The following is a 25,944-nucleotide window of genomic DNA, read 5'->3' as shown; positions in this document are numbered from 1 at the left end:
TTTTTTGCTTAATAGAACGCAATGCTTTATTCCAAGAACAAGTAATTTTCAATCCTCGTATAAGGAAGGTTTTGTCTCTTGTTTCAGTTTCGCTTTACTACTACCTAAAATGATAATAAAGTGTCGGAAATCAATAATTAGTTTGACCGTGAGAGATATATTATCTATGAGTAAAATACTAACTAAATTTGAAATAAATGCAGCTATTTTTGCAATGCTTTATACAATAACTCAATATATTTAGATATATGGCTTTTTCAACTTCAGTGAACATTATGTACATTTGCGATAAGGCCAATAATTCTCCGTTTGTGAATTTGTGTTAGATAATATGAAAATTGACAAGCAAAGACTTTTATACTTTTGTTTCTTTCTATTTTTCTTTTTTTTAACTGAAATTTTTGATAATTGATCTAAATTGAATTGTTTGACCGATACCATGTGTTTCTCATTCAACACACTAGTGACATGTTTTCACGATCTGAGATCTTAAGATACAAGAATAAGGATCTGATCTGTATATTTACCAATGCAGTTGTAACCTATTCTCGTTTGTTGGTCCTTAACTGAGTGTGGATTTGTATGCTTGGTGATACATGCATAGAGGAAAATGCTTAAACTATTTTTATTGTTGTATAAATCACGACATTTATTTGCGCTATTGAATTGTTTCACTTTTTGTAATGCTGGGAACCACTGTTGAAGGGCGTTCGATGACCTATATTGGTTCAAATTGTTGTTCTTTACTCAAGAGATAGTTGCCACATTGTTAATCATACCAAACATCATTATTTTTATATTTTCGGTCTTTGATTGTTTAAATTACTTTTAATGGGAAAGCACCACTGTAAAACTTATCGGACATAAAATATAGGGCTGTACAAACAACAGATCAGGAACCAAACAATGAGAAATAATTCAGTGCAATGGCCGTATTATCATGTGACCACTGAGAAATGTATGTATTAAAAATAAAAAATAGAGTAAGGTTTCAAATTTTCGAATTATGATTCACTAACGTTGTGTTAAGATGTCCTTGTAAGTACATTTATACAAGTGTTTAACACTTTCGTTAAGTGCCCGCCCATCCTTGTTTTAATACGAACAAAATCAGATAGCCTCAGTACAAGTGTTTTCATCAGGATGTTTTTCTCTCATTTTCCAACGTTCTTGAACTCCAACTTTCAATCATTCAAGTAATATTGTGAAACAAAAAGTGTATAGCCAGCGGCCCAGTGAAAAAAGGTAAGACATATATCATTAGTGATACCTGTGTTGCAATCGGCGGTTATCTTATTATGTCCCGCTTCGTTTGGGGTTTGTGTGATTCCCTGAGTGTTTGTTTGTTAAATTGTTTCGTCAGACAATAATTATACATGTAATCGTCGAATACTTTTAGGTCATATCAAAAACGTTACGACAACAAAGTATGTCTGCGTGCTTAACGATATAAAGTTAGTACGTAAATCAATATTAACATATCAATCGCATATAAGTACCAATGATAAACAGCATATTTGGAAACCTACATATTATAAGCAGTTTTCCTGTTTTTGCTACCTAACACTTCTAATTTTGCTTACCTAATTTTGTGGATGTAACAGAACTAGACTATAAACAATTGTCACAAAAGTGGGAGGTTTAGCTAGCTATCAGTGTCATGTAATTTGAACCCACCATATTCATCATAAAGGACCTGTACCAAGTAAAACACTATGATAGTTGTTTTCAGTTCGTTCCGTTGGTAGAAATAGTCCAGCATTAGAGTTTGTCAAGTTTTAAGGACTTCCCCTTTTTTTGTATTTACATTGACGACGTTTAATATATTTGTTAATACTTTTTTTTCCATGTTAAGTTGTTGTCCTGAGTGAAATCGTTTTATTTTATTGTAGAATAATACAGACCACAACGCAATAAAAAAAGCCCTTTTTTTAAATTATGTATGACTACACCAAAAATGTATCTTTTCAGTCTGTTCACAAAGAATGACTTTGTTACCGTAACTGTTTTTTTACTCATTGTATCTTTGACTAATTTCAATAACACATCTTTCTGGACATGCAAAACATGCCTGCGATATAGTTTGTTTGATTTAGTTATTTTGAGTTATACGAATAAAGTAACAACACAAGTATCCGATAAAATTGTAAGGAAATATTGCACAAAACAAGTTTTTATATTTCAAAAGAATGTGGTACATGTAACCGTAAACGTAAAAGATTGTTCATGACAACTTAAAGTAAAGAAGGTCGAAGGAGAAGGTATGGTAAGACCACTTTGTTTTGCTCCCTGAATTTGAAAACCCAAATAATTATAAATCAGCCAAATAATAAGAGGAGGACTATCAATAATTAGTATTTATATTTTTACTTTGTGTCTTACATAGTTACACTAGGGCTTCATACTTCTTGCAATTTGTGCAACAAGGTGTATTTTACATAGATGCAAATATTTGAATATATTTGTAAAATATCTTGTTGGGAACAAATGTTGCTCAAAGCTATTTCGACTAAAAACTGCATGTTAAATGGCCATTTAATGATCACATGATTTTGATGTCATATCGATATCACAAATGTCCTTTTCCCACTTAAACATTTTAAGAATCCAGAGAATTTCATTCTTTTCAAGTATTAATAAATTTAACATAATTGTAAAAGGCTTGAGCAATTTTACTAATTTTGCATTTCAGGGGCCAAAAAATGGCTTATAAGATACCTCTCCTTTTCATGGGTAAAAGAAGTAGGCATGAATCATTATAGTATCACTTATGCACCAATACAACTCTTCACCGGCTGATTTATGCATAGTATGTGGGTCTTGTCAGATTTCATAAATATCTAAATAAATGAGCCAAAAAACAAAACAAAACAACGTTACTAGTCTTGTAATCCCACTGAGCTGTTACTTTTTTTTTCGGTTCATATTGTGTCATGTCAGGGCCTTTTTGTAGCTGACTATACGTTAAGGTTTAAGGTTTTGCTGATTGATTAAGGCCGATCTTTAATTGCCTATATCCAATTAATTGGGACTTTGTTAGTTATTTGCATCATCAGCAAGCATAACACATATCCTTATTTGATATGAAAACTAAAACAAAATCCAATGTATAAGATAACTAAAACGGTTGATTTTAACTTGTCCGGACAACAGTACCTCAAATTGAGACGCATACTTAACAATTGATTCATATAAGCCAAATATTTGTTAGTAATTTTCACATGGCCTTGGTCGTTATAGATGAATTTTATTTTGAGCGTCAGAGAGGGATAGAATTAAAAATTAATTCATTGGTGCTTGAATGTATTCTGGGTCGCCCTTTATGTTAAATTGTTTACTACGAGCGAAACTAAACATAGAAAATATTACTTGTCGAGACAATGCTGTCTACTAAAGATATGAAACGTTAATACAAGTATATGGTACATCAAACTTTAAAACAAAACTAAAATAACCTTTAAAATTGTTTATTAAAGTCGTATACCGGGACTGACTATATCCTAACTGATAATCGGTAAATTATGTAATATATTGAACAGTAAAATAAGACTTTGAATTATTTGTATAAGAAACCAAATCCTCAATTAAATTTATTAAATTACATGTTTATAATAGGCACCATGAACGGAAAGTCAACAAACCAAGACAACTGTGATGATGGGTATCCATTTGGCATGAAGAAAACAACGTACTGGGAAATATACAGTGTAAAATGTTTTCCTTACCGTGGAAGGCGTAAATATACACCCTTACTAAACCAATCGTTAGATGGAGGCCTCATTATCTCAAATGACGTTTTTGGACTTACAATCAGACAGTTTGATAGAATGTACAAAGCTTGTTTACATAGACGTAAAACACAGGAACAGTGGATATTAAACCTTAGATATCCTGACAAATCTTCAAAAGACTACCTAGAATATTTACAGAATTGTACAGACAGCAATAAAAGTAATTACTTTGTAATGTTAATTTCTTAAACTCGATGACAGGTATGTTATCGGTTTTGATGTAATCAAAATGAAGAAACAGTTTTAAAAGGGGAAATATACCAATAGTTAAATCAAAAACCGTAAGCATAAGACAAACAGACAAGACCATGACAATTACTATACCAACGATCAATGAAAAGGTGTAGTTCACATTGCACTGTGCTATACAATTTGGATGTATACATACGCAGCCTCTGTGTAATTACTTAACCTTTGTCAACTATAAAGTTTAAGAATCATACCAGTTCAAATCGAACTGTGCTACTCATTTTGGATATATAAATACTTTGCCTCTTTTATAATTACTTAACTTTAGTCAACTTTGAAATTTTAGAATTATACCAGCGTGGTTCGATTTTAATTTATATAACGTTGACGATTGTTTTCAGTTATATTAGAATAGATTGATATGATCCATTGTACATCGTCATGATTATACTGATGAAGGAAATATGTTTTCCGAAATATTAATGGATACTTATATTTATTGCTTCCTTTTTTCATATTGGTGTTGTTTTGTACACTTTGTATGCGTATATGAATATATATGATTCAAAAAGATGTAAACGTTGATTCGCGTATTGTGAGATGCAAAATACCTCCAATATAAGGCTTGCAGTAAAATTTATGCAAGTCATGATTAAACTTTTTATAAATTAGCATAGTTAGTCTTAACTGCTTTTCGAAAAGAGTAACATAAGTAAAATGTGTTTCAAGTTGATTAATAGACATGCGAGAAAGTGAAATAGAACTTTTTTATCCTGCTTTTCATATTAAGCGTTGACATTAACATTCAATAAGGGCCAACAATGGAATATTTGGTAAACGTTGTTTAAATCGTCCGAAATTCAACCACATTAAGGTTCACAATAGAGAGAGCTCAGAAGTCGACAAACTGAATATTCAAGTCGATTATGTAATTTGTAATACCAAAGCTAATATCAGAATGTCTTTTTTTCTCGGCGTATGCGCTGTTTGTTTCCTATCCTAAAAACCAATAGAAATTGACCTGTTTTCACTGAATTTCTAGTTTGCTATTTGTAACGTCTTCAATAGAAAGCTGATGTGTAAATTGTCAACAAAGAGATCATTTTCCAATCTTGTCATTGTTTTAGCTATAATAATTCCTTTACCTTAATCAGAATTACGTCAACTCAATATTTGAAAGCAAAGCTTCAGCTAAGGCTTGATATGCTAACGGTGAGACAACATTTGTGTTTTGAATAAATCAAGAGTTTATACATAGTCAAGATGGTAAATTTACAAAACAAATGAACGTATCAAGGGGATATTTCATATCAATATTTAACATTTAAATCCTAATGAATTTTCTATAAATGACCGAATGATTGATTTTGTTTGGTGTAAAAGGAAACGTGTTCGGAACTAAGCCGATGAAACCCCGAGGACGAAATAGCCACCTTGATAAGTGTTGTTCCATCGGTTGCCAAATATCAAACCAGTCTCAAAACATACGACATTACACGATTGACGCTCTAATCAGAATGACAGATTGGGATAAATCTCGGGTGAATAGGGCCTATGCATTAACGTTATTATATAGTTTTATGATAGATGATTAACTAATTCATTTTTATAGATCACTTGCATTTGCTTGGAAATAACCCCTGGGAGAAGTACCTATACGAACGCCTAATAACAACAATTGGTACTGAAATAGATATACGAAATAGACAACGACTATTTCTCATACACGATATGATCGGAAATGCATGTTCTTCGCCTGATTTGACTAATATATCAAGTGGAAGTTTGGCAGAAGGACTAGATTTGCCAGGCAGTGATTTTGATAAAATGTTCGTACTGAATCAAATTGAAGTAATACGAAATGTGAGGCAATTCAAACCCCAAATATATCGTACTACATATGTTATGGAAACAGATTTTGATCATCCTGGATTTACTAGACTCAAGATCGTAGCAGAGCAGGGATGTAGATTCCCACTTATACAATCTGCCTGTGTTGAAAGTATTGGTAAAGGGTGGTATGCATCAGTAAACCTCTTTCTTGATAGTTTTAAGCAAAGGTATAAGAATGTGCCGATATTTTCACACGGTCCATGTCTATCAGACCAGAGACAGACTATCGATCATGCATACTGCCTACGGAGTAAATATCTTCCTCACAACGCAATGCCATGGGCATCCCGGCATCGATGCCAATGGCCCCCTAATTTCGTAATTGACAGGATAATGAATTACGGATGCTTGCTAGTGCCAATAGGACCTAAGACTGTATCAGATAATGACCTATTATGGAGAGTGTCTTTCTCTGTTGCGGAAAAGAAACTTGTACATTCGTTTAATTTCACTCAACTCTTATGTTATGGTCTACTCAAATTAACATTAAAGCGTATAATCAACACACACGATGAAGTACAAAATTTATTGTGCTCTTACTTTCTAAAGACGGCTTTATTCTGGGTTTCGGAGGAAGTGGATATCAATACATTTCAAATATATAAATTGTTTCATTGTTTTTCCCTCTGTCTTGATAAATTAAAATCATGGGTAAATATCTGCTATTGTCCGAACTATTTCATACCTGAACATAATATGTTCCTCGGAAAGATCAACAAGAGTAACAATATGACTCTACTAGCTGTACTTGAGAGTATAAAGTGTGGGGGGATTAATGGATTAGTAAAGAATCTATTTCCGAATACCAATGAAAATCACAATTTATTACGTACAAAGAGTGAATCTTCGTTCATTTTGTTAGATATTCTACTTTACAGGATAACTGGAACGATGAGAATATCAACAGACATTTCACTTTGTTTTGAAGGACTTGCATTTACTAAATCATTAGTTAAGTATGAATCATCTTCATTTATTATTGATGTATGCAAATATTATTATGCTAAAATCAGTACATATGTGGCACAGCTATTACCACCTCCAAACACAATTGTTAACCCGTACGATATACACAAACTTTATCATAGACATTTACAGGAGTGTATCGATAAGGATGCTGTGTCGGGTTGGTTGTTATATGCGTCATTTTATTATGTGACAGGCCAGTACACTAAAACACTCGGACTAATAGATTACATTATGTCGAAATGCGTACCTCATATGTTGCTGTTAGGCCTTGGAAACTATAGTAAAGTACAAATTAATATGTACAGTCATTGTGTCCATTCTAAGATGTCATTGCATGACAAGATAAAAACAGCCACTGTATCCAGTGTGTTGTATCTGCAGAACTCATCATTAATACCGAAAGAACTACAGCTTGAGGTGAAAGAGGGACACGTGCTCGTAATGCCTATAGAAATGTCTCTCTGTCTTAGATTTCTATGTTATCATCATCTTGGTGATATTTCCAGTAGACAACATACTTTACGTCATTTATATTTTCTAATGAAAAGTTCATTTCTTTTTCCATCAAAAGCAATATCTGTATCATTAACAATACTGGGAGTATGTTTTGAGGTATCTGGAGATAAGAACATGGCTTATGAGTGTTATGATAAAGCGTTGCAATGTGGTCGAATGATATGTTCTTCAGCAGAAATAAGGAAATCAACGTTAACTTAACAAATAAAGTGATGATTTCGACTGTACATTATTCACTGGGGCGGAAGGGGGGGGGGGGGGGGGGGGGGGTAATTTAATTGTTGTGTTAACGTTAGCTTTATTGTACATATTCTCGAAAACCGTACATGTTGTGAGGACACAGTATATTGGACACACGTGATGTTTTACTCGTTGTCATGTCCCTTCAACGAGAAAGACTTTTCAAATTATAAATTCATATTTCTTGGCAGTACAATACTTTCTGCCCTATCGTATGGCGATCAAATATCTCAATTAACATTTTCGCTCGTGCATGTTTATATACAATCATCATTAACAGGGATGTGCTCCTTATACAGAAAAAAGTTTAACGGTCTCCATCACGAATTGGTTGACGAATACGATGTGTTTGCGTCTCAAGTCATTAGCGACATTTTTTGAGGTCTTAGATCTTAAGATAGTACCATGATCTATAAATTGTGTTATTTTTCCGATTGTGACTTTTTGGCTGAATGTTGATTCGTACATGCTAAACATTTGCTGTTTACCTGTAATCAACTATGTACCTATAATTTTGAAGATGAGATGAATGATACTAAAAGCATTATTCAACTATTTGTCAGGGACAATTAAGTTGGTGAAAGGTTAATAGTAGTTCAGAATTTTGAGCATCGCTTTTTATGTACTTCAACGTTAACTTTAATATTGCAATTATTAACTTACGGACTTTTTTTCAAATTTGGATTATCATCAATAATGGAAGCTTCCAGATTTTTTTATGATTGACAACTTTGGACTGCCTGGTGTACCTTGAACAACTTATTTTTAAGGATTTATATTTGCAGACACATTATGGACATTCATGCTAATCACTTATAAATTGTAATTAGTGTTTTTATTGTATATAATTTAAAAAAATTGAAAAGGAGGTTGCCGTTATATTTAATTGTGTGAATTCACTTTTGCATGTTTCGTCACTTACAAAGAGTATTTAAGATTGAAGAAAGAGTTGCACAGTTACTACCCATAGGAAATCCGATAAAAGTTGTTATTTGTAGCAAACATTTTGTCAAGTAAGAAATGTTAAGCATATATTATACCTCCACATGTCCAGGAACAATGATTTTATTTATTTTTAATTAGATAAAGCTTTTGTTTATCGATACAAAAGATTATCTTGAATAAAACGAAATTCCACTTAATCCGATTTTTTTCAATCCAATTATCCAATGCTTTTGAAATTTCGTTTTTATTTAGCCTTTTTCACTTTTTAGATTCGATCGCGAGCTTCACTGAGAATTATAAAGCCTAAACTCGCGTCTTGCGTACATTATTTAAATCCTGGTATCTATGATGAGTTTATATGCAAAAAGTGATGAATATGATATTTTAGGAATGATAATAACTGTAAACAGAGCTAACTTCATCGTTTACATTATGGAGTGAAGTCAAATTTATTAACACTTAGAAAATAAGTGCATTTTGCAAATGCATTCGAATTTAATCTTGACTTAGATGTTTTGCATTATCTTTTATTTATGTTTAATGGAAAAAATATACTTAAACAGACAATTCAATGTGTAAACCCGCCACATTCTTTATATGCCTGTCCCAAGTCAGGAGCCTGTAGTTCAACGGTTGTTGTTGGTTAATGTCTGCCTAATTGTTTTTCGTAAATTATTTTGTAATAACTTAGGCTGTTAGTTTTCTCAATTGAATTGTGTCATATTTTTCATGTCGGGGCTTTTTGTATCCGACTTTAAGGTATGGAATTTTCTCATTGTTGAAGGCCGTTTGGTTGCCTATAATTGTTTAAATCCACTTTATTTGAATTTGGTGGATAGTTGTCTCATTGGCAATCATACCTCATCTCGCTATTTTTATAATTCAATGGGAGTTTACTTGCTAGCCCGCTCGTATCAGGCGCTATTTATGAGGTGTAGAACTCTTATATGGGTTAGATGCGATCCTAGTATGGTGTAAACTTCACACTTAAACCATATATCATTTCAGCATACACCAAACACCAAAACACCATACCCAAATTTACCAATACACGATATATCATTCAGCTTTCCCCAAGCACAATACACTATTACACAATACACAATATAATACGAACAATTGCACCATACACCATTCATCATACAACATGCACCATAAACCATTATATTTTTGGAAAATCCTTTCAAATATATAGGTGTGTAAATTTTAAATATTATCACAGAAAAATCTACCGAAGAAAGGTCAAATCAGATTTCAACAGTTTGAGAAGGTAAAGTGAATATACACTTTAAGCGAAAAATGCAGCATATGTGGATCATTAAATCGTGCATTAACAAACACAAATAAAATAAAACTGTAATTGGAGGAAACATATAAATGCGTATAAATTATACACAGTGGAACTTGGAAAGTCGTTACAGATCGAAACTATATGTGGACAAGAAATTATATCACCTATAGACAATGGTATAAGTTTTGCTGTAATTGATTCATTGACACGACGTTTTATACATGTTATATATAAGTCTCTTTTGTATAGTTGCATTCATTCTTCCTCATAGTTGAGTTGTAATTTGTGTACAAAATGTCACTTCGGATTCATGTTAAACTGATTTTGGAATTTGATGGGTTTTTTGTTACTTTTTCATGAAATAAGTGCAAAAACACTACTTCCGGTTTACGGAAGGTAACTTCCAGTTGACAATTTTCAAAGTTATACGTTTTCTGGTCTAATAAAAAATGCCTAATTGCTTTACCAGTATGAAAACAAAGGTCAAAATCATGAACGCCAAATTAAATTTCAAGGTCAATTATCCGGGATCTCATATCAAAGATCCAAGGTCCACAATATGTATGGTTACGAAGTTATCCAACCAAAAAGATTTTAAATTGGAAGAAAATATATTGTAATAGCGTCATATCGCAACTTACAATTGCCCAAATCTTGTGTCGATAACTTCTGAGGAGTTGCGATAACAAGCAAATATTAAAACTTAAAAGATGACTTTGACCTAAATTGCATATGCTGATTGACCAATGACCTCATATCAAATGCATTTAGGCCTAAATTTCGGTTAATGATTTACCTCATGGTCACTTTTTGTATTCTTGTCTTACATTTTGGCTTATGTGCTTTATCTATAGAATGTCTATATGCCATTTTGTTTTTCTTTGTTGACATAGCTGTTTTGTTTTTTTAGTGATTTAGATTCTAATAACAAAATGTTGACTGCTGTACCCCTAATTTTTGAAATTTTTACTATTATGTATGTTTGTTTTGCTCACACATTGTTGTCAATATATTGCCAATTCTATGCGATAGTCATACAAGTGAGCGGTTAAGCTAGACATAAAACCAGGTTTAATCCACCATTTTCTACATAAGAAAAACCTGTACCAAGTCAGGAATATCACAGCTGTTTTCCATTGGTTTGGTGTGCTTGGGCTTTTGATTAAGCCATTTGATAAGGGACTTTCTGTTTTGTCCTTGGAGTTCGGAATTTTTGTTATTTTGCTTTTTTGTATACTGTTGTTTGTACGTTTTTTATTCAACTTATGAGTTGGAATGTACCTTTCGTCTCTCTTTTGTTCGTATTTATGTGATGTGTAGTACCTAAAATAGCATTATATGGGGAGGGGGTCTCAACATGCAATTTTGAGAACAGGCGAGCAGCTGTGTTTAAACATCATCTATGATGAGTTTATTTACAGACAAACAATTAAAGGAAGGACAATGCGTATGCCGTTTCGATATATTGAATTGCAGGAATGACCCCTGAGGCTACTATAAATAATCAACATGTGTAAATCGTTTTTTTTTTTTTTTGCATTTTGGGGGTCTCAACATGCAATTTTGAGAACAGGCGTGCAGCTGTGTTTAAACATCCTCTATGATGAGTTTATTTACAGACAAACAATTAAAGGAAGGTGAATGCGTATGCCGTTTCGATATATTGAATTACAGGAATGACCCCTGAGGCTACTATAAATAATCAACATGTGTAAATCTTTTTTTTTTTTTTTTTTTCTCTTTTTTTTTTTTTGCATTTACGCAATTTAAGTTTCTGAAAACAGATTTCAGTAGCATTTTTTTTTTTGGTTTCCAGCTGATTAGAAATCATTTATTTTCATTAATCAAGTTTTACATGAATAAAATAAAAAAAAAATCTATTTCATTAGAATTTAGCAAAGTATTTCAGATCCAAGATAGTATACATTGAAAAGAGCATTTTGAATAATTGGCTGATGATTTTTGTCTTTCAAAGAAATATTAAACGAACTTTATAATAGAAATCGGCAGGAATATCATGCACTCCAAATGAAGGAGTACATTGGCCAACGTATATGTGTTTCACCTAACAGAAGTTCCCTCTGAGAACTTTGATATAAACAATGCCATGATAATGTTTGTTCCTGTTGGAACAAATAGTTTATACCCTTTATTCTATAAGACACAAATACTATATATTTGTTCAAGTTGATATATGATTACAGAATATTTTTTCCACCTAGAACTTATATTATAAATGAACTTCTATTTCATGTCACATATACGTCATATTCATCAACAGTCTTACAAACCTAATTCTTATGACAAATGACTAAAAATAACTTCGGAATTGGCAGTTTTTGTAAATCATACTCACGAACCCAACTAAAATATGTGGTGATCTCGTGTGCTCCGGTCGAGTAGGCACTACCGTTAGGGTGTTCATGGTGAATATAATTTCAGTTTAAAAGAGGTCGAGATCGTGGTTACGACAATTGGAACATATCTGATCGTGATGGCGTCCGTAAAACGTTCAAATGATGGCTTTTATTTACAACTTACTATTTTTTTATTTAAGAATTGAATGCTTTTTTTTTTATAATTTTATTAGGTGCAAAAGCGTTGACCAAAGCACATTTTGTATTTTCTTTTTAAAAATGTGCGCACGATCACAACGCTTTAACAACCCTTTACAATGCTATATAATTTAAGAAAAATAAACATTTAAATCTTATAATTACATTTTATGCTACAACCATAAAATTAAGAGTTATACCCAAGCTTTTAGTGTTTTTTTTTCTATGCATTGTTTCAACATTGTCACGGATAGCACGTGCAGTCATAGCTGTTTTATTTTTATACGGAAATAAAATTTGAAATGAGAGTGCCTAGCGATTGCCATTAGCCATTCAGAATTAAGAATTCTGATGTAACATACCTGTAATGTAAGATAACTTAAACAACATAACAATACATTCATTTCGAAGACAATAACAACATGCGGAAACATTGATTACATCCATACATTAATGCAGCTTTTATGCAATCATATTCGACGTGTTAGTCCGGTGAGTCATTGTGTGCTGAGTTGTTGTCTGTTTATTACGTTTGTGGTTTGAATTCTGTCTTTTCGGTACATTTCACATATGTTTTATTTTTCAGTATAGTCGTCTTACTCGTGGTTCGTCTACAGGGTTTTTGTTTTATGTTGTTTGTTTTCATGTGTGTTTACTGTTTGGTCTTACATAATCTTGCCTTATATTACAGTTATTTTATTTCTATTTTCTATATATATGTAAAAATTAGGATAAAATCAGCTACTTCATTTATATGATTTTAACTTTAAAGCAACTATATGTACAGGATTTTTTTGTTTAAACACAGTTTTGATTTAGAAGAAAAACCGATATGGTTAGAACATACAAATAATAACACCATTACAAACACAATTCCATTTTAATATTCTTGTCATGGTTAGAAAATACATAAAAAGACACCATTACAAACTCAGTCCCAATTTAATGATCTTGTACGTGTATATAAATAAAACAAATCTATTTTATTTTTAGAAATTTACCAGTGATAATATAAACGTCACAAAAAATACGTCACTTTTTGTGACGTTGATCCATTCATGTGATGGGCAGTTTATATTTTGTTTGTGGTGACCTGGTGTGCTGTCGTAAATTCATGGGAGGTGTTCGTTGTTATTCTGCGGTTTACATGTTGTAATGTACTATTATATCATTTATTTATGTATTTCTCTGTGCTGAGTGTTCTTGCGTTTGTTTGTACTGTATTCCTGGCACGTAGTGTTGTCATTTTAGCGGTATTTTTAACATTGCCATGTAAGCGGGCATGTTGTTTGGCTAGCCATAAAACCAGGTTTCATTTTCTTACAATGTCCGTTACCAAGTCAGGATTATGACAGTTGTTATCAGACAGTTCGTTTCTATGTATTTGGACGTTTGCTTTTGTTGTAGTTCAGTGTTTCTGTTGTTCCGTTGTTTTCCTATTATAGTTGATGTGTTTCCCTCGGTTTTAGTTTGTCATCCGGATTTGGTTTTGATCAATCGAATTATGACTATTGAACAGCGGTATACTACTGTTGTCTTTATTTATACTACAAATAGCATTGTTACTATACAGATAAAGCTATACGTATAAACGTGAGCTTTATACGTCGATGACCTCATCTGACCTGTTAACCACTCCTACTTACCGGAACTACTTTTTTTCATCAAAAATGTCACGTCACTTCCATGGCAATTGTATCAACAATCGATAAGCGTTAAACTCTGTTAATATTATTAATAAAAAAAAATTTAAAAATAATAATTGATTTGATAGTTTTGTTTTCTTGAAACAATTTTTTGTTTGTTTTTTGAATTTTTGAAATTTTCAAGTGATTCTTGAAAAGACAACATATTCCAATGCCATAAACCCTCCCCCTAAGCTTCATCTGCTAAACTTTCCAGGAAAATTTCGGACGAGGTCGCAAATGTTAATCTCCAGTGGTCTCCGTTAAATATGTTGGAATATGAACAAGATGTTAAGGCAAATATTGATGAAGATCTAGAAAATGTCCTTATCCAAATAGATGTGTTGGCTGATCAAGGATTTACTGGAATATGTCCTGCATACTCCCTTGATACACACAACACTGACACTCCAAATGCTTGTATTCCAACTGTTCCAATTGTTCCTAACACAACACGTCAAAACATTGAACTTGTTGAAAATTAACAGATTGACCAAGAACTTTTACATATAGATGAAACTGGTGTATAAAGCTTTCTTGATAAGCAACAAAACAAAAACACTGTAAAACATCATTCTTACTTTGGTAACCAGGGTTCTCAGAAAGAAAAAAATTTAGAGAAATACAAACAATCCCAGTGGCTGAGCTTGATTCTTTTTTGTTAAATTTGTGCTTACTGTACGAACAAAAGATGACCAAGGGTATGAACCATCAACTATCCGTGGCTTTATAAGTAGTGTTCAGAGAAAACTCAGGTGTCACAAATATGGTCACCATATCATTGGAGGTGAGGATGATGAGAGTTTCCACCTTACCAGACAAACATTGAAGGCCAAGGCAACAAACCTAAAAGGACCCAGTCTTTACCAGATTAGGAGATCAGTATGTTATTCGACAATAATATTCTTGGTGAAAATTCTCTAAAAGCCCTTTTTAACACAATATGGCTGAACAATTGTGTTCAATTTGGACTTAGAGGTGTCTCAGAACATTACTTGCTTCGGTAGGTTTTTATATAAAATAATAAGTTGTGAGACAGCTATTTTCAATTGCAATAAAATATTGATATGGGGTATAATTCAACAAACCTAAAAAAAAAAAAAAAAAAGGACAATAAACGTTATGACATACATGTATAACGCACACAATTATCTCATATATCTCGTTGATACAGTTGTTTCATTGTCAATCATACCACATCTCATTGATTCTTTTTGTATACATGCATGAACAAAATCGGGGGAATAGATTATATTTTATTTTTGTATGATATTCAGATACCACAATGATCATTTTTACTGCTCTTGTGCTCTAGAATGTAATCCAATTTTCCAACTTCAGGTGTATAAACAATGTACATACATAAAAAGCATTTATATAATTGATTGATTGATGGTGTTTAACGCCGCCTTCAGTCCTCATGGTTATATTGTGGCGGCCAATTCCATATATTGTATACAAACATAGCATCTGGTTGTCGCTTTTGTTTCACTGAATGATACATGTACATTGTACATAAATCCGATCTTGATGAATAAACTTAATAGCGTCTCATTATATATAATTCTCTGTTTTTGTCAGAATAATTAGTACTCTACATACATTTGACATATCTTCAATCTTTTATATACTACTGCGAGTGAAATTTTGCATCATCGAATAAAACGTTTATATCACAGCTTGGTTTTTTTTTATAGCAGGTCATTTCAGCACAAGCCTTGAGATCATTCACAAATATTTCTCACATTCAGACATGCATATTCCTTAATTGGTGAATGGTAGGGAGTTTTTTTTATTTTTGCAGCTAACGAATCAGAAGTTCTGAAAATAAAATAAATACAATAATGAGTCCTGCCCCCTTTAGTGATTTTTTTAGTCTTTTCTAATGTAAAATAATAAATACACAACAAACATGAAATTAGGTTCGCATTTAAATCAGGCCCTTGGTTTTCTCTTTTTAATTATTTATATTTTGCTTTTTGGTTCAATTTCAATCAATTTGGACTCTGTTTGATAACTGTCTCATTGGATTCATACCACATCTCCATATTTTTTATTATCAAACAAACTGTTATAAATATACTTATATAAATATATGTTTGCCATGAATTCAATACCACTTTTATAAGTTTGTATCCGTGCGAACTTTAACAATGATAACACAGAGATTTGAATATAAGCGTCATATGAGGTTTTTTTTTGTTAGATTTTAATGTACAAATGATGAAAAAAGAACCATAACAAACGCGATGAGATTAGCCATTAACATTTACACTCAATAAGTTGACATCTGATATAAATACTGCAACAAACTGACACAGATATGTTCTCCCTTCTGATCTGATAATACTACGTTCGTTGTACGTTAACAGAGAAAATATATGCCTCTAAATTTTATTAATTTAAACATTAAATGAGAATAATTACCACAAAACCCGAGGATTCCGAAAAGGTCTTATAAATAGAAAGCATAACAGAGAAGTGCCAGATCCTCAAATTAAAGGATAAGCATATGATATGTAACGAGATATCTTGGTTTTAACAATTACGTTGTACCACAGTTTAAAATTTAATCGCGGAACATGCAATGCATGTATACACGATTATTTCGACCATGTCAATGCATCTTGTTTAACTTTATTTGGATTTGTTGCGATGCCAATTTCATCGTTTTTCTTAACCCAGGCAGTGATTGCTATATATATATGTTCTTCAACTTCGTATTTGATTTTGGGATTCCAACTTTTTTATTCGAGCGCCACTGATTGGTCACATGTAAACGAAACGCGAATCTGACGTACTAAATTAGAAGCCTGGATCTTTTATGTGTTTTGAAACTCCCATCTTTGGTTTTTGTGTTTCCCTCCTGGTTGTGTAGCAATTGTTGCAACTAAGCTATATGTCATTTATTCAGAGGAAATTCGGGAACTTAAAAAGCTACATTCATCAATGACTATCTAGAAAAAAACAAGACTATCCGTTGTTCTTATTTAAAGACCAATACCGAGGTAACGAATTGCGAAGAAGACTTTTTTAGTTCCGTATAGTTTTGTTTTTCTTCAGAAAATGACTGTACCAAGTCAGAAATATGGCATTTGTTTTACAGTCGTTCCGTTGTCTAATATAGTCGAGCGTTTGATTTACTCAAGTTTAATGTTCCTTCCCCTTTTGAATTATTGAACTTTGGAGTTTAGTTTTTTTGTTAATTGTTTTGTTCTAACATACGATGTGAATATTAGAAATTGAAAATTGAATCTTTTGAAATCTGTCTCTTTCATGAATAGCAGCATTAGTTGCCTTTTATCTACAAAAAAATGAAAAACAGATTGTTTGCAAATATCATAATTGTTTATTTAAACTTTAATTATAAATATACAATTATGTTCATGGTGTTGGGTCTTAAAAGCTTTATTTATATTTAAAATACCTTGTAACTACAGACAGTTCAAAGACGATTTGATGGATGTGTTGATTTCTATAGGGATTGGGAGGATTACAAAACTGGATTTGGGGATATAGCGGGAGAACATTGGCTTGGTAAGATATTTCAATTAGCATTTTGTCTAAATAACAACAGACAGAAATCGAATAAACATTATCCAACAACAGCATTTTCACGAATACGTACTAGCTAATTTGACGTTGTTCATGATTAAGGAGTAACGTTACTATTTGATAATATATAAGCATATTAATTGTAATCTACAAACTTGCCTCGGTTGGCATGTGAAAACTGTAACTTACATTTTGCTATATGTTTAAGCATATTTGTAATAGTCTAAGATACAGAAACTTAAATTGTTTGATATATCAGAAAAAGAAACAACGATTTCAATACGTATTGCTTGTGACTCTGTTGTAACGTTCATCGAACGTGCGAAATACACCAATCTACAACAATCGATGCCTTTAAAACAAAAAAAGCTTTTATAAAAAAGAAAAAATCGTATAAACTCAACTTATCCTGAAGGAGTTGCTACGTAATGAATAAAATAACACTCTATATATCCGATGCGTATGAATTTATTAATTGAAATAAGAAAATCACAAACTAAAGGTAGAAATGATATCATGACAGTTACAAGCAATTGCTACTAGAAGGGGACAGATTGGTCAAAAAGGAACCTTGGAGACCGAGTGGTTTTAGAAGTTCATCTACAGTGATCACTTGACTGTCAACTCTTTAATAATTCCTGCAATGATCTTCAGTCAAAACGTTGTTCTCGAGTTAAAGAATATCGAATGTGAATGCATTGTGTACGATGGTGCTGCTTAAACTATTTTCCAAAATACAACCGTCGATATTACTGTGCTCACATGAGTAGGTTATATAAATAAGAAGATGTGGTATGAGTGCCAATAGGTCTAGGCTTACATTGACGATAATCAAACTTTGGCACGGCTTTTTTTGTTAATGGTTTGTTTTTGTCTTTTTTATTGGCATGGATGAACTTTTGTAACGGTATTATATTATTATGTTATGTGCTTTTCTTGGACAGATTATTATTGCAACGTCTTCAATGTTCTTTTTCGTATCCCACATTGTTTAGAATAGCTTAATATTGCTAAATGTTCGTGCATGAATGTTAGTATATTAAGGATGTTCGTCATTTAGAAATCAACGACCTCAATAATCTTTCTACAACAAAATAAATGGTTTAACTACAGACACATTGGTTTTACAATGTTAAAAGGTAAAATAACAAAAATACCGAACTACAAGGAACATTTAAAACGGAAAGTCCCTTATCAAATGGCAAAATCAAAAGCTCAATCACATCAAACGAATGGAAAACAACTGTTATATTCCGGACTTGGTACAGGCATTTCCTTATATAGAAAAATGGTGGATTAAACCTGGTTTTATAGTTAGCTAAACCTCTCACTTGTATGACAGTATCATGAAATTGAATTATATTGACAACAACGTGTGAACAAAACACACAGACATAAAAGGTAAAAATGTCAAAAATAGGGGTACAGAGGTCAACATTGTGTTATAATTTTAATCACTATAAAAACAAATATGTCAACAAAGAAAAACAAAATGGCATATAGACAAAGCACATAAACAAAATGAAAGACCAGAATACAAAAAATTACGAGGATATTACCAAATATGGACTAAACAACAATCCCCTAAAAGAGTTAACATATTTCTATGACTAATTCTTGCTGATTTGGAGTAGGGGCGGTAGCAGAAAAAAATGCTTCACATATTGCATCGTGTTTATACATTATTGCAGACAATTACCTTTACGTCTTAATGTATTTAAGTTTAATTGTATATTTTAGGGGGGTTGCTAGCTGAATGTTTCACATTCAAAACATCTATTTGATTGAACATGAATATATATGCATTTGAAGGTTTTAAGTTTGATATCGACAGAATTTTAAACGTTAATATTCTGTAAACAATATATCTATTTCAAAAGGAAATGAAATTCTCCATTACATTCTTCGACAAAATTCCTATCAAGTCCGATTTGTCCATGAAGATGTTAATAGCAGTACAGCGTATGCTGTGCACGATAAAATATATGTAGGAGATGAGAGCACTAACTACCAACTCACAATTAATGGGTACAGTGGAACAGCAGGTAATCATAATATAAACTTATACTTGCATACGATTAGGTCCCCTCATGCACTTGTTATCTAGTTATAACTTTTGTGTTATCTTTCATGTGTGGAAACAAATATAGTAATCGAACTAAACTCCCACTTTTGGTTTTAAGCGTATCGAGTTTCAGTACGTGTGCAATAAAATGGGAACTACATGTGTACATGGTCTATATTGCGAACATTGTGGTATGTAAAATTGATTGGTTGATTGTTGTTATTTTCACGTCCAGTGGGAAATATATCATATAGTAACATGTAATAATATGTATCTCCGGCATTAACGTGCAGAGAACATGACACTCTCTCTCTACACGAGGCATCGGATTACATTCTAATTCCGGCCGGACGTGACTGCGAATTTATACACTCAAATGGACGTACCAATCTGGCAAAGATTTTTACTGCTTGTAAAATGAAGACCAAGGCATGACAATATATCTGTACCCAATCCAACCATGGGGATCTCAGATAGTTACCCATGGACGTTATGATCACGTAATCAAAACCCACAATGTAGAGTGTTTATAGTTGGTAGTGTCAACTGATTTTTACATGTTCCCTTTCATCCTACTGACTATGAGTTTTTTGAAGATAAAGGACAGTACATTTTTCACGAAACTATGAGACATTGACACAATACATCAGTGCAGCAACGATACGTTTGTAATGTCATACCGCCTCAATTGATAAATGAAATTCAAACGACGTCATTCAATCAACTGACAAACTTTTGCAAAGTTTTATACGCGTAAATACAGTTTTATAAACTTCTAAGTGCTTAATGTAATTCAATATTCTGCTCATAAGACACATAAGATACATTAAAAAGACAGTATTTTAAGGAAAGTCCAATATTTTGTCTTCGTAAGTTTTGCGTTAATATATTCTTTGCTGTATTACTCCTTTCTAACTGCAAGTTTTTTTTCTAAATATGTGATATTTGTATAGGCAAATACCAACCAAAAAAAAAAACGCACGATCGTGCCACTGATAAAAGCATGCTTACTTGTTTAGTAATTATAAATTTTACGTTTACAGTGCCTCATATTTTTTTAGCATTCTTTTTTGAATATATAATTATTTGAACTTAACAAACTGAAAAATACTGTGGGTGTATGTGTTATCTGGAAACCAAAAGATGCATGTTTTTACCTGTCATTATTTTCAAATTGTGTAAGCGTCGTTTTTTTATACACTTTTTTATACTGTACGATTTGTTGCAAAATATTGTATTTTTCAAATGAATTTTTTATGTATTAAAACATGTTTTTTATGTGTGGATAACTATATGCATGTTTAAACAAATTTAATTTACCACCATAAGCCAACATATGATCTCCGTTGCTTATATAGTTGTAATACACTTGTAGGTATATGAGGAACTATGCCATGTAAAGGTAGGATTGACCAAATGTGCCTTCCTATTATTATTTCATAAATATTCTTTATTATTCAAAATAAACTGTCAACAAGGGTTCTACAGTGATCAAAAGTCCTTAAGCTTTCAATTGATACCAAAATATTCCACATATCTTGACAAAGTTACAGCTATGCGTAGGAACTATATGTCAAATATAAACTATTTTCTTGTATCTTCTTTTTGACCCGGCCTGAAGTAGTAGTTCTATACCTATACGGTGTGTACAAAGCATACTACGTTTTGGTAATCAGATAAAAAAAAAATGCGGGAATAATTGTGTGCTCCACAGATACAAATTTGCGGAAAATCTATGCGATGTTTCACTAAAAATCTCGAAATGAAGGACACCCAGAAACAAGTTTTCTGCTATGTTATTGAAGAATTTCAGAACCATAGTGGTATATACCCAAATCGACTCTTTTACCATTATGATATCAACAACTTTAAATTGCATTGAACTTTATCCTCAAGCTGCTCCGATAAAACTCATTTCAGATCATGATATAATCTTGTAGAATTGACAACAACATTAGAGTAAATGACTATTGGGTGATCAGACAAAAATGAAGTGTATTAGCAAGCTTTTTCATACAAGTAATATACAAATAGTATATAATAACACAATTTATCCTCAAATTTGAGTACTCGAATTGAAAGAACAGAGAAATTTCCTGTTACCATATACTTTTGCACCTACTATGTCGATTGTTTTAAATGAAATGATATTGTTTGTGCCTTGGCAGGAAAAGGACTTTATCTTTTAACCAGGTCACATTTGTGTCCATTTACCCTGCTACACACCTCTTCTAATTTACTGAAACATTTTTCAGAATCTTTACAATAGAATACTATTGTGTCCATCTTTTCTATATACAATATTTTTTGCAAATCAATCATAGACTCTGTAGTGGGCTGGGTATCATTTTGTGGTCTTTGCTGTTGCTATGCTGATCAATGATTGCATTATATTCTCATATAAAACTATGCATGTATTTACCTGTCATGAAGTTACGATTCGAACATTATCATTCTTCTTGTATACGGTTCATGAATTAGTTTCATATTTTGACCAGAATCTACTCTAACTACTTTGTAGTTAGAATCTCGGTAAAATTTGCCATTTTACATGACAGTAGAATGAATATAAAAACAATCTTTCCCTAAAAACAGATGGCAATAATTACCTGTATCTGAATTGAACATGCGAAGATAATGTCATTGTAATTGCTAAAATGATTTGAATGTAATGTTATCGTGATATCAGTCATGTCTGGTGTTACGAGAACATCTTCCTAACGATACGTGTCTTTGATTACATAGGAAGACGTTCAGAAAGTATCTAACTAATGTACTGTGCTGTTGTTCCCGGCTAAGTCTAACATCAGTAAATTACTGTTGCCTTAATTTACACATTTTACATTTACATTCACATGTGATTCAATGATCGATGAGAATAACGTTCGAACGAATGGTGTGATATAAAAAAGAAGATGTGGTATGATTGCCAATGAGACAACTTTCCACAAGAGACCAAATGACACAGAAATACCGAACTACAAGGAACATTTAAAACGGAAAGTCCCTTATCAAATGGCAAAATCAAAAGCTCAATCACATCAAACGAATGGAAAACAACTGTTATATTCCGGACTTGGTACAGGCATTTCCTTATATAGAAAAATGGTGGATTAAACCTGGTTTTATAGTTAGCTAAACCTCTCACTTGTATGACAGTATCATGAAATTGAATTATATTGACAACAACGTGTGAACAAAACACACAGACATAAAAGGTAAAAATGTCAAAAATAGGGGTACAGAGGTCAACATTGTGTTATAATTTTAATCACTATAAAAACAAATATGTCAACAAAGAAAAACAAAATGGCATATAGACAAAGCACATAAACAAAATGAAAGACCAGAATACAAAAAATTACGAGGATATTACCAAATATAAACAATATATCTATTTCAAAAGGAAATGAAATTCTCCATTACATTCTTCGACAAAATTCCTATCAAGTCCGATTTGTCCATGAAGATGTTAATAGCAGTACAGCGTATGCTGTGCACGATAAAATATATGTAGGAGATGAGAGCACTAACTACCAACTCACAATTAATGGGTACAGTGGAACAGCAGGTAATCATAATATAAACTTATACTTGCATACGATTAGGTCCCCTCATGCACTTGTTATCTAGTTATAACTTTTGTGTTATCTTTCATGTGTGGAAACAAATATAGTAATCGAACTAAACTCCCACTTTTGGTTTTAAGCGTATCGAGTTTCAGTACGTGTGCAATAAAATGGGAACTACATGTGTACATGGTCTATATTGCGAACATTGTGGTATGTAAAATTGATTGGTTGATTGTTGTTATTTTCACGTCCAGTGGGAAATATATCATATAGTAACATGTAATAATATGTATCTCCGGCATTAACGTGCAGAGAACATGACACTCTCTCTCTACACGAGGCATCGGATTACATTCTAATTCCGGCCGGACGTGACTGCGAATTTATACACTCAAATGGACGTACCAATCTGGCAAAGATTTTTACTGCTTGTAAAATGAAGACCAAGGCATGACAATATATCTGTACCCAATCCAACCATGGGGATCTCAGATAGTTACCCATGGACGTTATGATCACGTAATCAAAACCCACAATGTAGAGTGTTTATAGTTGGTAGTGTCAACTGATTTTTACATGTTCCCTTTCATCCTACTGACTATGAGTTTTTTGAAGATAAAGGACAGTACATTTTTCACGAAACTATGAGACATTGACACAATACATCAGTGCAGCAACGATACGTTTGTAATGTCATACCGCCTCAATTGATAAATGAAATTCAAACGACGTCATTCAATCAACTGACAAACTTTTGCAAAGTTTTATACGCGTAAATACAGTTTTATAAACTTCTAAGTGCTTAATGTAATTCAATATTCTGCTCATAAGACACATAAGATACATTAAAAAGACAGTATTTTAAGGAAAGTCCAATATTTTGTCTTCGTAAGTTTTGCGTTAATATATTCTTTGCTGTATTACTCCTTTCTAACTGCAAGTTTTTTTTCTAAATATGTGATATTTGTATAGGCAAATACCAACCAAAAAAAAAACGCACGATCGTGCCACTGATAAAAGCATGCTTACTTGTTTAGTAATTATAAATTTTACGTTTACAGTGCCTCATATTTTTTTAGCATTCTTTTTTGAATATATAATTATTTGAACTTAACAAACTGAAAAATACTGTGGGTGTATGTGTTATCTGGAAACCAAAAGATGCATGTTTTTACCTGTCATTATTTTCAAATTGTGTAAGCGTCGTTTTTTTATACACTTTTTTATACTGTACGATTTGTTGCAAAATATTGTATTTTTCAAATGAATTTTTTATGTATTAAAACATGTTTTTTATGTGTGGATAACTATATGCATGTTTAAACAAATTTAATTTACCACCATAAGCCAACATATGATCTCCGTTGCTTATATAGTTGTAATACACTTGTAGGTATATGAGGAACTATGCCATGTAAAGGTAGGATTGACCGCTCATAAACTAGTTTAACCCCGACATATTCTATATCTGCCTCTCCCAAGTCAGGAGCATGCAGTACATTGGTTGTCGTTGGTTCATGTCTGTCATATTTGTTTTTCGTAAATTACTTGTTACAAATTATGCCGTTAGTTTTCTCGTCTGAATTGTTTAACATTTTTCATGTTGTGGCCTTTAACAGCCGACTATACGGTATAATTTTCTTCTCACTGTAGAAGGCCGTACAGTGGCCTATAATTGCCTACTACCACTTCATGTCTAAAGTTGTCTTGTTGGGAATCATACCTCATTTCCTCATTTGTAAATATATAAATGCATCAAATTAAAAACGCGCAAGCTTATAAGAACTGAAGAAGTAGTATATGCGAACGTTTTTTGGGGTGGGTGTGATAGAAATAGTGTACTACATTAACCTCTATGTCTGGTAACGAACGCTACATTAGACAAGCATGCCTTAAATTTACTTCATATACTGTTTGCTGAAATCGATCGTGCAAAAAGGTATTCGATGAGTATTACCTTATCTAATTCAGATAGTGTAAACCGTAATGATAAACCTAGGACCGTACATTAATGGAATGTGCATTATCTTAAGTTTACCTGTTATTACCTGTTACATGAATTGCGCAAATGTAATAAAAAGTTGCGCGCAAACTCAATAATTGTTACGTGCAAATGTTATTGTTATGCGCGTAAACGTAATGCACCGATCGTTAATATTTAATTCGGAATCTATGATGTCGCGAGGTGAAAGCGACGAGATAATTCTTAATATTATGCTGAGTTTCGCCGAACATTATAATGTGTTGCTACTTTGTTGCCAAAATCCAAAATGACTTGTCATTCCTTCTGATTACTATTAACATCTTAAAACTTATTGCCACCGTCCATCAATTCAAATTTTGACTTCATACGTGTTTTACCCCCTTTTCTTCATAAAAATCCCTAAAAGCATTTATCTGAAGAATCAACTAATGTTATTGGACTTATCATTGCTATGGCCCTTGATCTCTAGATTGGAATTCAACAACCCAGACGCACGCGTTCTAATCGAAAATCTAAACTGTTTCCTGATTTTTATTAGTCTGGACTTGTTAAGCCCGAGGGAACAATCATTCGACGTAAAAGTATGTTTCTAATTCTGGCCAAATACAAAATCAAAATTACCAAGTAAGCGTTTTACTGCCGTTCGGGAAAAAGAATAACCATTTTTCTATAACCCATGCAACCCTTTGGGCTT

At 32.4% G+C, this 25,944-nt stretch overlaps 1 protein-coding gene across 1 annotated transcript; it reads left to right on the top strand.

Moving 5' to 3' along the window:
* Window positions 1–1,108: 1,108 nt before the first annotated feature.
* LOC127723014 (uncharacterized) lies at window positions 1,109–7,594 on the top strand. The gene is made up of 3 exons (XM_052229417.1): window positions 1,109–1,245; window positions 3,616–3,951; window positions 5,593–7,594. The coding sequence occupies exons 2-3, from the start codon at window positions 3,621–3,623 to the stop codon at window positions 7,557–7,559; spliced, it is 2,298 nt and encodes a 765-aa protein (XP_052085377.1). The 5' UTR covers window positions 1,109–1,245; window positions 3,616–3,620; the 3' UTR covers window positions 7,560–7,594.
* The last annotated feature ends 18,350 nt before the right edge of the window (window positions 7,595–25,944 follow it).

Source organism: Mytilus californianus, unplaced genomic scaffold (genome assembly GCF_021869535.1).
Source record: "Mytilus californianus isolate M0D057914Y unplaced genomic scaffold, xbMytCali1.0.p SCAF_13, whole genome shotgun sequence".
NCBI lineage: Eukaryota > Metazoa > Mollusca > Bivalvia > Mytilida > Mytilidae > Mytilus > Mytilus californianus.
The sequence above is the reverse complement of the archived record's forward strand: the minus strand, read 5'-3'. Positions and strand labels throughout refer to the sequence as shown.